We start from the raw sequence: 14,981 nt of genomic DNA, 5'->3' as shown, positions 1-14,981 counted from the left end.
CTCTTGTTATCTGGGGTAAGTGCAATCCTTGCATGGACAGCCAAGTGCAGAGGCCTTGAGTTAGGAGTGTGCCTGGAATATTTGAGAAATGGCAGGATGTTAGCATGACTGTAGTAGAGTAATGGAGAGAGTTGGGAAAAGAGTTCAGAGAAGTAAAGCACCAGAATATGTAAGGCTTTATGGGTTACTGTGAGGAATTCAGCTGTTACGAGCTTAGTGAGATAGGAAGGCATTTAAGGGTTTTGAACCTTAATCAGGTCAGACATGATCTGACTTAGATTTTTTTTTTTTTTAAATATTTTTATTTATTTCTAGGAGAGAGAGAGAGACAGCGTGAGCAGGGGAGGGTCAGAGAGAGAGGGAGCCACAGACTGAAACAGGCTCCAGGCTCCGAGCTGGCAGTCAGCACAGAGCCCGACGCGGGGCTCGAACCCACAAACCACGAGATCATGACCTAAGCGAAAGTCGGACGCTTAACCGACTAAGCCACCCAGGCGCCCCAATCTGACTTAGATTTTAATAGGATCGCTGTGGCTGCTGGATCAAGAGTAGACAGAAGAGGGTATGCTTTTTATTTGTTGATTTTGCCTTGGTAAAGCTTGAGGGAAAAACCACTTAAATTAAATTAAAAAGGAGAATAGACTGAAGGAGGAGCAAGAGTAGAGACAGGAAGACCAATTAGGAGACGATTGAAATAATTTAGGCAAAATATGACAGTGGCTAGACCAGAGTACTAGTGGATGAGGAGTGGTGACATTCTGGGTGTTTTGAAAATAGGATTCAGGGGCGCCTGGGTGGCTTAGTTGGTTAAGCGTCCGACTTTCGCTTAGGTCACGATCTTGTGGTTTGTGGGTTCGAGCCCCGTGTCGGACTCTGTGCTGACTGCCAGCTCAGAGCCTGGAGCCTGTTTCAGAGTCTGTATCTCCCTCTCTCTCTGACCCTCCCCTGCTCACGCTGTCTCTCTCTCTCTCTCCTAGAAATAAATAAAAATATTAAAAAAAAAAAAGAAAATAGGATTCAAAGACAGATTGGATGTGGAATATGATAGGAAGGAGGTAACCGTGATTCTGCATTTTTGGTTTGAGTACTAGAAGAATGGGGTTGCTGCTAGATTAGATGGACAAGACTGCAAGAGGAGAAAGTCAGATTTAGACATGTTGAAGTTGAGTTGCCTTTTTAATAAACCATTGGAGACAGTTGATGAAGTGCAAGTCTGGGTGGAGCTCAGGGGGAACGTCTGAGCTGGAGATTTAAATTGCAGAATCATAAGCATGTGGATGATATCTAAAGCCATGAGCCTGGGTAAGATCATTAAGGAGGTGAGTAAAGATGGAGAAGAGCTTCAAGGACTCACTAAACCTACCAAATTTTAGAGGTCGGAGTGGGGGACATAAAGGAAAACCACCAAAGGAGACCTAGGAAGAGCCAAAATATGTAGTTTGTGCTGTCTTTCATTGCTCTTCTACATTTTTTCATGTTTGCTCTTGGACTTTTCCCAAGAAAGCCAACCTTGGGACTCTGTTTCCCAAGGTTATATAACTAGTCTTCCCAGTTACATAGGTCATGTTCTATTTTATTTTTGTGAAAATCTTTAGTCTTTTTTCCTTGTGTTGTCCCTCAACTTTGCAGATTTATGTTTTCACCTCTTTATTATGCTCATTATAGTTCTGTTTAGTAGTCTTTATATGAAATAATTGTGTAGAAAGCTTCAAGGAAGCAAAAAAATGTTATCTATAATTATGCCACCCAGAGGCTAATTGCTGTAAACATTTTGGCATATTTTCCCTCTTTTTTTGTGTGCATAGTTGATAGCTGACATGTGTAAAGTAAAATTTTGTGTTTGGTGACGTTTTTGCTTAGCAACATGGAGGTTTTACTATGACAGGGAAAACTCTTAATAACATTTTCCCCAAGTTTTTTCTTTTAAAAGTTTTTAAATATTTTTAAATATTTGTTTATTTTTGAGAGAGAGAGACAGAGACAGACAGAGTCTGAGTGGGGAGGAGCAGAGAGAGAGAAAGGGAGATACAGAATCCAAAGCAGGCTCCAGGTTCTGAGCTGTCAGCACAGAGCTCAAAGCAGGGCTCTAACTCAAAAACTGCGAGATCATGACCTGAGTCTAAGTTGGATGCTTAACCAACTGAACCATGCAGGTGCCCCCAGGTATTTCTTAATCACAGTACACTTTGAGAAATAAGTTTGTACAAGGATTTTTCCACATTTCAAATTATTTCTTAAAATTGAAATTATTAGGTGTATACATTTTAAAGAGCTTTTTTTAGGAACATTTTTCTAAATGTTCCAAATGTCCAGAAATGTTCTCTAGTTTATAGTAAACACAATAGTTTAGTCTCATAAACAGTATATGATAGTGTTTATCTCACCTTAGGTTTAGGCAGCACTGAATAGTATTCTAGTTATTACAAATTTTTTTTTCCTAATTTGATGGGCAACAGTTGTTTTCTCTATTTTCTTACATGTTTAAAGATTCTTTTTTTTTTTTTTTTTTTTTTTTTTTTGAGTTGTCTGTTCACTTGTGTCTTGGGCTCTTCATACGAATTACTTGTATTTTAGGGAGACTATTCTCTTTGTTGCAGTATTTTTTCCTGATTGTTGTCTTTTACTTTATAATGTTTTTTGACCTGTAATCTTAACTTCTTTTAAATATATAGACCTTTTATCAGAATTTTATTCAGACATTCTGATTCTATGTATGTAGTCTAAGGTTTTTTTTTTTTTACTAAAATATTTTTGTGTGGGACCCCTAGGTGGCTTAGTCAGCGAAGCTTCTCACTTCGGCTTAGGTCATGACCTTGCAGTCCACTGGTTTGAGTCCTGCATTAGACTCTCTGCTGACAGCTCAGAGCCTGGAGCCTACTTTGGATTCTGTGTCTCCCTTTCTTTCTCTGACCCTCTCCCGTGCATTCTCTCTTTCTCTCTCTCTCAAAAATAAACATTAAAATTTTTAAAAACATTTTTGTGAACTGTGTCTGGTTCAGCGGATGTATCTCTGAGTCCCTTCACTGCACACCTAGTGCATATCTTACCATGTTACTTGTCATTTATTCTCTTGAGAGCAAGGTTTTTCTCTCTCTGCTTGTATATTTTCAGAGTAAGGCAAAATTCAAATGTATTTATTCCATTCTTCTGTTAAATATTTGTGTTCTTTAATTTGGTGCAGCGTTTTGAGTTGCTATATTTTCAGGTGCTTTCTGTAGAAAGAAGCACTGATGGGGGCGAGGCTTTTTACTTTTTTCAAATTTGTGTAAGAGGTGGTTGGTATGTGGGCTGTTACAGTAAATTTAGAAGAGTGCTTTGAGCAGAGTGTCCCAACCTATCTGGGAACACATGATTTTGTCTTTCTCCATTTAGTGTTTTGGGAATGTCAGTGGAATCTGCCCCTCCTTTGGGGGAAGAGAAGGAAGAAGAGGTAGAAGAGAAGGAGAAGGAGGAAAAGGAAGAAGATATTAGAGATGATACTACCACACACTCTCTTGGTGCTGAAGGTAACTTTCTGCCTTTTTCTAGAGAGTAGATTGTTCTAAGTCCCTTTAACATAAGCATGAAGATACCTAAATTTCTCTTTTTTTTTTTTTTTAACCAGGTTATAGATTCCTCATCATTAAATTGAAAATAGACATTAAGATATTTTCAGTTGTCTAAGATACTTCCCCTAATTTGCTATTCAGGAATTTGATGCTCATTGGATCGCCCCCTTTATGCATATTGACTCTTTTTCTTTCTTACATTTGTTTTTCAAATATTTTGGGGATGTATGCTTTGTGGATGGAGCAGAATCTAAATTGCTGTGTGTAAGGATATGGTGTATGTATATCTTCAGAAAGTAGACATAGTCTACCTATATAGTAGGTGCTCAGAAGCTTTTATAATAAATAATTTTTGCTTCTTTACATATTTTTCCTCTTTGCTTTTAATGCCTTTATTCTTGACTTTATTTTGAAAAACTTTGGGGGCAGGACTTTCATGTGAAGGACTTAAAATGACCTTTTTTTTTTTTTTTTGCTCAGGGACAGCACCTTACACAGTGCATAATATTGTGGGATGCTACCTAACTTCTTTGGGTTTTGTTTCTAGATCCTGCCTCATCACAGTTGGGCTTTGGATTTCTGGAACTCTCCCAGAGCCAGGATGTTGAAGAACATACTGTGCCGTATGAAGTAGACAAAGAGCCTCCACTATCAGTAACCACCAACTCTAGTTATACTGGGCTGTCTGATGTGGATGCTAACATTGGTATGAAACATGTTTTTTGACATTTGGAATTGTTTATAGGTGTTTTCCTCCTAAGCAAGAGCTAGTTATTTTTTCCTTAATACAATTTATAGCTGCTAAGTTAATATAATCTAAGTTAATATAATAAGGTTGTAGAGTTGTCTGGCAAATACTTGTCAGTTGATGGATTGCAGATTAAGAGTTTTTGTAAGTGGGTTACTGGTTATTTTCTTTTTTGGAATGATGTTTGTTTATATTTTCAAATTGGGCTTCTTTTGTTAAGTCTTTGCCTTTAAAAGGCATCTGGGACTGCTTTTAGTACTTTAAAAATTAAGTATCTCCTTCCTCTCTTCTAAAACTTCAAGCAATTAAGCATGAAGAACAGTCCAATGAAGATATGCCTGTGGCAGAACAGCCCAGCAAGGTTGTCCCTGTGGTAGTGCAGCCCACTAAGGATGTACATGTGGTAGAAGAGCAAAATTCACCACCTGCAAGGTAAACTGTGCTCTTTTAAGTTTCCGCTATAGTAGTTTATAGTTTCTAGAAAGTATTTTTAAGTTTCATACTTGTTTTACTTGGCTAGGTGGAAACATTTTTAGAAATTATTGATTTTTTTTTCCCACCCTTGTACTGTGCAGATTTCTGGTCCAGTGGAAACTAATTATTTATGAATTCTTACTGTGTCCTCATCTTTAGGCATATTACAATTATTGCTACTGTAACTGTAAGCATGACTCCTTAATCTTTGGTTGTCACTCCTCTCTTCTCTTGTGTTATGAGCAGTCACATGAATATTATATTTGGAAATTTACTGTTCCTATTCTTGAGGAACACCCAGATTGCTTCAAGTACTCAAGTGTTCTGCATCTGATAGTTTATGGTATAGCTGTAGACGTATTCTTTTCCCAAGTCCTACAGGATTTGGTAGGAATTGGGTTTGTCCCTCTGCTGTGCCTCTGGTGATCATTGTGTCCCAAACTGGTCAACAGCTCAAGTTTGGATATGGCAGAGGAAATGTGAGATGCTTCCAGTTTGGGAGAGGTGATGAATAAGCAATCAGTATTTTCTTGTAACTTCCTTCAACAGAAATGGTGGAGAATGGAGTCCTGAACAAAGTTGACTGTCAAGAAAAGTTGTTTATCTTTTTTTTTTTTTTTAATTTTAAAAAATGTTTATTTTTGAGAGAGGGAGAGAGAGAGAGCACAAGCAGAGGAAGGTCAGAGAGAGAGAAAGACAGAATCTGAAGCAGGCTTCAGCTGTCAGCACAGAGCCTGATGTGGGGCTCGAACCCACGAACTGTGAGATCATGACCTGAACTGAAGTCAGAGGCTTAACTGACAGCCACCCAGGCACCCCCAGAGAAGCTGTCTTTTAAAAAAAATTTTTTTTTTAATTTATTTATTTTGAGAGAAAGAGAAAGAAAAGCAGAGAGTGAGGGAGGGGGAGAATCCCAAGCAGACCCTGCCCTATCAGCACAAAGCCGATGCGAGATCATGACCCGAGCCAAAACCAAGAGTCGGATACCCAACTGACTGAGCCACCCAGGCGCCCCAGAAGTTGTCTTTCTAATACAAAACACTCACCCTAACATGGGCTGACTTTTTAGGCTTTTTTTTTTTTTTTTTTAATGTTTTATTTATTTCGGTGAGAGAGAGAGAGAGAGAGACAGGGGAGGGTCAGAGAGAGAGAGGGAGATACAGACTCTGAAACAGGCTCCAGGTTCTGAGCTGTCAACACGGAGCCCGACGCCGGGCTCGAACCAACGAACCGTGAGATCATGACCTGAGATGAAGTTGTGCTTAACCAACTGAGCCACCCAGGTGCCCCTAGGCTTTTCTTTAGGAAGTTTCCCTGTAGCTAGTTTTGCTATCTATTTAGTAGGTGAACCTCCTAAGTCTCTGGAAAGAGGCCAGCAATGAGGGTTTTACATGTGTGAGTAGTATTGGTTTGAAGGATTCTTGGTTTGGGGTTAGGTTGAGCAGGTCAAATGGAAAAGTTCAGCAATAGATCAGGTGTGTGGCGGTAGCACTAAGGAGAATTCATATCTGAACTCTGTTTGCAGAAGGTCCTCATTAGGGCTGGCGTTGTGGTCTGGTTTAGAATCCTTCATGCTTAACTAGGTAACAGTATATGTAACAAAAATCCTTGTATCACTCATGAGAAGTCATGGACAACATGCTGCACAGCAATGAGCAAAGTTGAAAATATTGCTATGTGAGACTGAGACAGGATTTTAAATGGGCTGAGGTCTTCATATCATTCCAAAAAATAGCTTGTTTCAACTTTCAGTAAATGGAGCCACTGGAAGTTTTGAAATTATTGAAGGAAAATACAAAACAGGAAAAGCTACTGCTGCTTTTTTTTTTTTTTTTTTTTTTTTGAGAGAGGAGAGGCAGAGGGGCAGAGAGAGGGGGAGAGAGAAAATCTTAAGCAGGTTCCGTGACCTGAGCTGAAGTCAAGAGTTGGTCACTCAACAGACTGAGCCACTCATGCACTCCAGGAATAGCTTCTTAATTCAAAGGTGAAAACGTTTGAACATACAGCAACTTTTTCTCCTGGTGGTTTGAATTTACTAGGTCAGAGGACCTGCCTTCTAGTCCCAAAGTATCTCTTGCTGCTGTGGAAACAAAACAGATATCCGCTCAAGAACTTTTGGAAGGTGGACTGCAGATTCAGAAGTCCCCAGAGCCTGAGGTTTTGTCAACTCAGGAAGACTTGTTTGACCAGAGCAATAAAACAGGTATGAAGAGTAATTAGTTGCTATAGTTCCTCTTCTCCAATGACCTAAACTTTGTTATTGTTCTGGGTTACTGTTTAAGTCAGAGGACACTTTGTAGGTATGCAGACCTGTTTGTAGTATGGAAGGAAAATACATTTCTAACTGATTAATGAGAAGGGAGTTTTGGGAAGGATTGCAGTTTTACATTTTAACATAGTTTTCTCTCTCTGTTGGAGATAAGAATAATACAATAAATTTAATATTATGGACATAGTAGCTATTTGAGTCATCATAGGTCTTCAGATCTTAATATCATGGTAATTAAGTGTAAGTTTTTCATAATCACCTGGGCAACAGTCTACCTGCTCATCTATTAGTTCATCTATCAGAAATAGGAAGTTATGGCCTAGCAGAAAGAACATAAAACTTAGAAGATTGGAATAGTATTTGTTTTACATTTTGTTAACCTCCACCACTCCCCCATTCCAAAACCTTACAGAGCCAGGAAGCTAGCAAAATACATGTTGGTTCAAAGAGGGAAGAAGAGAAAGTTAAATTCCTTCACTGTGCTGTGAATGTGTGTGAGACATTCAGAGCTCCACCAAGAAAACTTTTTGGTTTTTTATTAAAGGTATGAGGTTGTATTTAAGAAATTCCTTTAGACTTGGGATGAGTGCAGCTGCTACTCCCATCTGTTGCTGAGAGTGACCAACAGGAGATTCTTCATAATATGAATCAATAATGGCTGCTCATATATCCATTTATTAATGCATTAGTATTTTCTCTCCCCTCTGGGGAGGCCCAGGTTCTAATCATGAAAATTGCTGCATTCATATCATCAGGTGTGATCCCTGTTGTTTTGACTTCTGCCATCTGCATCATGGCATGAGCTTTACGTCACCTTAGGTAGACCTTGGAATAAAAGGCTTGCTTGCTGTTTTATAATAGAAGCTTCACAAGAAAGCAGAGCAGCCAAGCAGAGGTATAAGGATTCTGCCTTTTTTCCTCCAAGCTTTGATCATGACAGGAAGAACTAAGAAATCTGTTTTGTCAATTCTGTATTGAAGAAACCCATAATTCAGTAGGGAGGGGGGCATTTTGTTGTCACTTAGAATTTGTGTGTTAGCATGGCATTCCATTGATTGTACTATAGTTAGAAAACAGTTTCTGCCCTCTTGCAACATAGGTGGAAACATTGATGTTACTCCTTTTGTAGTACTGAGTGGCTTGCTTTCTTCTTTTTCTTCTTTTTTAAACTCAGGATTGTCAATCTTGAGAAGCAAATGAAACTAGATTTTCTCTCTCTCTCTCTTTTTAAAATAGCTTCTGATGGTTGCTCTACTCCTTCAAGGGAAGAAGGTGGATGTTCTCTGGTTTCCACACCTGCCACCACTCTGCATCTCCTGCATCTCTCTGGTCAGAGGTCCCTTGTTCAGGAGAGTCTTTCAACGTAAGTAAGCCTAAAATAGTTTTGCGAAAGAAACATGTATCTGAGGGTCTTAGGCTAAGGTTGAAAGAGCTCAAATTGTCTGCTAGTCCAGAATTCTTTTTAAAAGCAAAAAGCAAACTCTAGGCTTTAGAATTTTGAGGTTAAGAATTTAGTGGACCTATTGAAGGCAGGTAGTTCTGCTTTCCCATATGGAGATTTTTAAAATTTTTAATGTTTTATTTATTTCTGAGAGAGAGAGACATCGTGAGCAGGGGAGGGTCAGAGAGAGAGGGCGATACAGAATCTGAAACAGGCTCCATGCTCTGACCTAGCTGTCAGCACAGAGCCTGACGTGGGGCTTGAACCCACGAACCATGAGATATGACATGAGCCGAAGTCAGATACTCAACTGACTGAGCTACCCAGGCCTCCTGATATATATATATATATATTTTAAATTTTTATTTATTTATTTTTTACAGCCCTCATGGGGCTCAAACTCAGAACCCTGAGATCAGGAGTTGCATGCTCTTCTGACTGAACCAGCCAGGCGCTCACCCATTTGGAGTTTTATAGTGGTAGCCCATAGTTTTTAGGAGGAAGAAACTGCCCTGTTTTGTTCTCTTATACAACCCAAATAAGCATACTGCTCCTCCATTTGACCAGCAGTTCTTTCCATTTAGCCGCATAGAGGTAGAGAATAGATTATAGTAGAGTTGACCTTAGTTGGAGTTCTTTATCTCTGTGTTACGGCAAAGAGATTTGCTTTTTTTTTTTTTTTTAAATTGTGCATGATCTTTCTAATCTTAGGCAACATTTGGAGTGAATATTTTTTACCTCTGTTTTGCACGTGTATTTTTTTTCTTTAGCACTTTGTCATCCTGTTTTGCAATCATGATGTCCTTGTGTCTGTTTATTTCTCTTATAATCATATGGCTTTATCCTTATTCTTTTTTTTTTTAATTCTAATTTTGGATATGTGTGGTATGAGAAATAGTTAGGTATTATTCATTGGCTCCCCACAACCTCAAGTAGATGTTTGAAAGATTGCTAATAAGATTTGTCTGGATGGTATTTTTGCTATTATAGAGTAAAAAAATAAATGCACAACTGTGGCTACGGTACAATAACCTGTGATTCTCTCTTTATATAAAGGAATTCCTCAGATCTTGTTGCTCCTTCCCCTGACGCTTTCCGATCTACCCCTTTTATCGTTCCTAGCAGTCCCACAGAGCAAGAAGGGAGAAAAGGTGAGCTCTTGTGATCTGTCTATTGCTCTTAGATTAGAAGAGGAGCAGCACTTCTTCTGCTTTGCAGAATGTACTGTTTCTTTTTATGTTCAGACACTGTGACCTAAACTATTCAGTAGGACTTATGTCTGTCTCCCCTTCAGGAATATGGCCTAGTGTAAAGGGCTCTCCTTAGTTCTCTGCTCTAGCACTGATTCATATGAGAATTCTGTATCTTTTACTTAATTTTTAAAAAGATCCTTAAGGTAAAATTTGTTAAGATTGAACTCAAAATAGTATGTTATATTAGTATGTTAGTAAGAACTGGGTTTACTACTAATAGCCCAGAAGTTTCCAGCAGCATGTTGGCATGCTGCTGGCGAAAGGGAACCAAAAATTGTTTCTTTCACTATTTAAACATTATTTTGGTTATCATCAAGCAGCTTTAGCCAAAGAATGGCTAGGAGCAGGTCGTAGAAATTTTGATTTCACTCACTTCCTCCTTTGAGGATCTATTGATTTTATATTACTTTATTCACAAGAAAGATTTCCTTTTCACTTAATTTATCTCGTTATCTAAACCTCTTTTACTCTCTCCTAGTCTCGTTTCTAGTCACTCAAGATATTTCTAAGTTCCTACTACTTGTGTGAAGTCTTTTCCAGTAAATTTCATGATTCTCTTTTAATTCTTTCATGTACCAATGATGGTATAATAGCTAATATTTATTGAGCACTCACTGTATGCCAGGAACTGTTTTGTGTGCTTCTCTTTGGGTCTAGGTGCTTTTCTTTGTTTTTGTTTTTTATGGAGCCCTCACAACAATCCTAAGAAATAGGTGTTACTTTCTTTTTTAAAAATATTTATTTTAGAGAGAGCAAGAGAGGGCGTATGCGCAAGAGAGGGGCAGAGAGAGAAAGGGAGAACGAGAATCCCTGTGTTGTCAGCCCAGAGCCCCGTATCGGGCTTGATTTCAGAAACTGTGAGATCATGACCTGAGGCAAAGTCAAGAGTCGATGCTTACCGATGCTTAACCGACTGAGCCACCCAGGCACCCTGAAGTAGGTGTTTTATCTCCATTTTACAGATGAGGAAATGGAGTCACAAAGAGATTTCACAACTAAGTCATAGATGCAGGATTTGAACTCAGGCAGCTGCCTCCAGGGCCTGTGATCTCATCTGTTTATATGCCTCCTATGATATCCTGGTATCTCTACTGTTTTTTTTTTTTTTATGTTTTATTTATTTCTGAGAGAGAGAGCCCGCATGAACAGGGGAGGATCAGAGAGAGAGGGAGATAAAGAACTTGAAGCAGGCTCTAGGCTCTGAGTTAGCTGTCAGCACAGAGCCTGACACGGGGCTTGAACCCATGAACCCTGTGATCATGACCTGAGCCGAAGTCAGATGCTTAACCGACTGAGCCACCCTGGCGCCCCCTGCTGTTTCTTCTCTTGAGTGATACAAATAAAGAAATATATTTAACTTTTTCAAGTTTAATTTACCCATGACAAAATGTAATCTTAACTTTCTTTTGCTGCTACATTTGTGTCTGGCTGTTTGTCTTGAAGTCACTTGTAGGTATAGCCAAGTGGACTAGTATCATTTTAAGCATAGCATGATTAATAATATCTGTAGTAAAAAATAAAAGTAAATCCATTCTATAAAAAAATTGTAATGCAAATTAAGTTTGGTTTATACTTAAAACCATTTCTTTTTTTTTTTTTTTAATGTTTTATTTATTTCTAGGAGAGAGAGACAGCATGAGCAGGGGAGGGTCAGAGAGAGAGGGAGTCACAGACTGAAACAGGCTCCAGGCTCTGAGCTGGCAGTCAGCACAGAGCCCGATGCGGGGCTCGAACCCATGAACCGCGAGATCATGACCTAAGCGAAAGTCGGACGCTTAACCGACTAAGCCACCCAGGCGCCCCTAAAACCATTTCTTCTATTTATAGTGTGAACATTGAAGATACATAAATATAATTATACTAAAAATATATTCTCCCTGATTATAAACGTAATTAATACTCATTGTAGAAAGTTTGGAAAGCATATAGGAGAGTAAAAAGAAAACAAAAATCACCTGGATACCACAATCCAGATGTAATTATTACTTGGATATATTTCCTTTCAGATTGTTTCCTATGCATAAAGAAGTATTTTAGAGACGGGATTATGTTATGTTTATGATTCAGTGTTTTTTTTTTCTTCATATAACATTGTATTTTCTTCTGTCAATTGTATTTTGGGTTTAATGCATTTGCTTAATATGTGCATAACTGTTTAACTGTTCGTGGATCTATATATGCTTGTCTCCTCTCCTTTGTATTCTTTCTAAAACGATTAACCTTTTTATATGTAGTGCTTTGAACAGTAGGCCCTTAATACATGCTTTGTCATGGCAAGAGAGATCAAATGGTGTGATGAAAATACTTAACACAGCTGTGCAAGCGTGCTCAAGGCCTGCAGCACCAGATCTGGAACCTAACATTAGACTGGAATGTGAGGTTAAGTCAAGCAAAACAGCAGGGGTAGCCACCAAGCTAAGGCATAGTCAGTAGCATGAGTGTAGATTGCAGGGAAAAACCTAGTGGTATAGATAATTTGTGACAGTGGTCTAGAGGGAAGCCTGCTTGGGGTCAAGTTGTAAAATATTGGGAAAAGGGTTGATGAATCCAGACCTAGCTAGCTAGGCTGGCTCTGAGGAAGAGCCTGTTAGTCTATATATAGGTGGGTAATATATTACGGGAAAGCATTGGGGAGGTGGTGGTGGTGGTGGTGGTGTGTGTGTGTTTGTGTTTCACTCCTGAGCAGTTTATGTCAGGATTAGTGGCTTACACTGAGTTCTTTGATAAATCACTGATGATTGACAGTGATTGACTGATTTTTTTTCCTTCTTCTGTTTTTGTCCTGGTACTCATTTCTCTGTTTTTAGCAATTATTAATGTCAATGTAATGAGTTCATAAATAAGTAGATTTTGGAGTGGTGAATAAATTTGCTGCCTTTAAAGGCCTGTGACAGAATATATGATGATTAAATTAGGTGACATTAACCTGGGTGTTCCCATGCAAAATGGGAAAACTGAGTTATGGTAGGGAAAGGGGTTCAGAGGAGCTGGGTTAATTTAATGTTTCATGGGAAGGAGTGGGTATCCCCAGATGAACCCCCCCTCCCCGACACATACACTGATATCTGTATCTGAGGATTTGGGAAGTGTGGACTCTCCTCTTCCCAGGGGAAGAAAGTATTGCTAGATTTCTTGGACTCAGTTTACTATTAATCTGTCAGCTTTTCTGGAAATTAATCATTATTTCTTTAGGAATGGAAATTGCTGTGATATAATTGTTACTAGTGGTATTGGAACATGAGTAATATGATGTGTGCTTATTTCTCAATTTGCTTTTCCTGTTTTAAACCAGATGAGCCAATGGACATGTCCATGTTATCAGAAGGAAAAGGAGAGTGTTTTGAGAAGAAACTCCAAGATGAAGAACCAGTGGAGATAGAAAACCCTCCTGCCCCGCCTGAGCCCACTGTATCACCACAAGCCTCAACACCAGTCTCTCAGAGCACACCAGTCTTTACTCCTGGGTCACTGCCTATTCCATCCCAGCCTGAGTTTTCTCATGTGAGTATTATAGAAAAGGTGTTTTCCTCCAAACGTCCTTTTTTTTTTTAACAATTTTTGAGGTATCATTTATAAACATAAAATTGACTCATTCCAAGTATATAATTTAACAATATTTAGTACATTTACAGAGTTATGCATCTGTCATCACAGTCTAGTCTTAGAACATTTCCAGAGTTACTTACATTTAAATTTTATACTAGGTCTTTAAAATCTTGAAAATGAAATTGAAGGGGGTATTAATCATTATTCTATTTTAACACAACTGCTACTATCATTTTTGTCTTTCTACACCCCTGCTTTTTTTTTTTTTTTTTTAACAAAATTGTTTATAGTGAACATACAACTTTCATCTTCTTTTTCCAGTTAACATTGCATCATAAAGGTTTTCGGTGTTACATAGTCCTTAAACTACCTTTTCAAAACTTGTACAGTATTTCCTTGAGTAGATGTGCCATAAGCTAATTCCCTCAGTACATTCCTATACAGACTGAGAGAGCGGAGGACAGGCGGAGAGAGAGAATCAAGCCGAAACCAGGAGTCCAATGTTCAACCAAGTGAGCCACCCAGGTGCCCCTGGTTTTTAGTTTTCAAATGAGAAGTTAGTTTTCTTCTTTTATAAAAGCAAGGGAGAACTAACATCTCTCTTGTGTAATTCTAAATTTAAATATTTAAAAAAATGCAGGTTTTATTTATAGTGAATTGAAGATCCTTAACTAAATCTAAGTGAGTATATTACATGTTTAATCTAATGCCTCTTCTTAATAAGACTGATAAGGAGGATTATTTTGGTGTTATTGGGAGAACTTCTTTCATGCCTTTCAGTTTGCAGACGTTGGAACAAAAGTATATTTAAAAATGAATAATAATGAAATATACTTTAAATTTAGTGTAGAGGAGACATTAGGAAGAATCTAGTTTAATTGCTTTCTGGAATTTTAAAACTTGTGTTTTGTTGAAAATTACATTTTATGCCAGTCACAAGAAGTGATTTGGTGGAGTGGTTAAGAATGACTCTGGAGTCAGAACTTCTAGACTTAACTAGGAGTAAGTACTGCCATTACTACCTTTGTGACCAGTTTAAACTGAGCCTTTCCTCGTCAAATTAAATGGGGATATGGATACTACCTCCCTTGTAGAAAAGCTTTTTGTTGTGTTACTTCTCTACATAACTCTATATATCATGATTATACTTTCATACATTCTTTAAAAAACTTTTTAGCTATTTCCCCATCTTCCTAGTATAGTTACATTATAATTTTGTTTAAAACATTGAGTTTACATTATTATGAACAGTATTATTATAAACACTATTCAAAGTAGAATCTGTGGATTATTATGATTAGTTTTCATGTTTTGCATCATTTCTTGTTTTCTCTGTTAAGTGATAATTGTCTTTTTCATTTGTTTAGTTTTCTACAAATTTCTCACATCAACCCTAGGCTCTCTTATCAATTGTCATAATCTCCTTTCAAGATGTTTGAGGCCCTCAAACTTTCTCTCTTTGAAGAAACCTCTTTTGGATAGTCCCGATTTCTATTCTGTACTGTTCCCTTCTATGCCTGGTTAATCATTCACCTCCTTTTCACTGTAGTCCTTGGAGATCATCTTTATGTGTCTTTGTGTTGGATTCTTTTTGGGCTCCATGTCTTCTTGCTTGTTTTACTCTTTCATTTTGGTGAAATGAAAGTGAGTATATTACATGTTTTTTTTTTTCTTTTCTTTTTTTTCTTTTTTTTTTTTTTTT

At 38.0% G+C, this 14,981-nt stretch overlaps 1 protein-coding gene across 8 annotated transcripts in view; it reads left to right on the top strand.

The window, feature by feature from the left end:
- Positions 1-14,981, top strand: part of TP53BP1 (tumor protein p53 binding protein 1) — a 78,089-nt gene that overhangs the window by 9,580 nt on the left and 53,528 nt on the right. For 7 of the 8 annotated variants that reach the window (XR_005528530.1, XM_039232911.1, XM_039232909.1 and 4 more), the window contains exons 5-11: positions 3,373-3,506; positions 4,096-4,254; positions 4,599-4,728; positions 6,810-6,973; positions 8,276-8,402; positions 9,537-9,631; positions 13,026-13,234. Coding sequence is in view for 7 of the 8 variants with exons in the window: in XM_039232911.1 (XP_039088842.1) it covers positions 3,373-3,506; positions 4,096-4,254; positions 4,599-4,728; positions 6,810-6,973; positions 8,276-8,402; positions 9,537-9,631; positions 13,026-13,234 (1,018 nt within the window). In the remaining variant the exon portion in view is untranslated. The remainder of the gene's footprint in view (positions 1-3,372; positions 3,507-4,095; positions 4,255-4,598; positions 4,729-6,809; positions 6,974-8,275; positions 8,403-9,536; positions 9,632-13,025; positions 13,235-14,981) is intronic. The other variant, XM_039232908.1, reaches the window with a different exon arrangement.

Source organism: Hyaena hyaena, unplaced genomic scaffold (genome assembly GCF_003009895.1).
Source record: "Hyaena hyaena isolate Hyena2069 unplaced genomic scaffold, ASM300989v1 scaffold_70, whole genome shotgun sequence".
Lineage (NCBI taxonomy): Eukaryota > Metazoa > Chordata > Mammalia > Carnivora > Hyaenidae > Hyaena > Hyaena hyaena.
The sequence above is the reverse complement of the archived record's forward strand: the minus strand, read 5'-3'. Positions and strand labels throughout refer to the sequence as shown.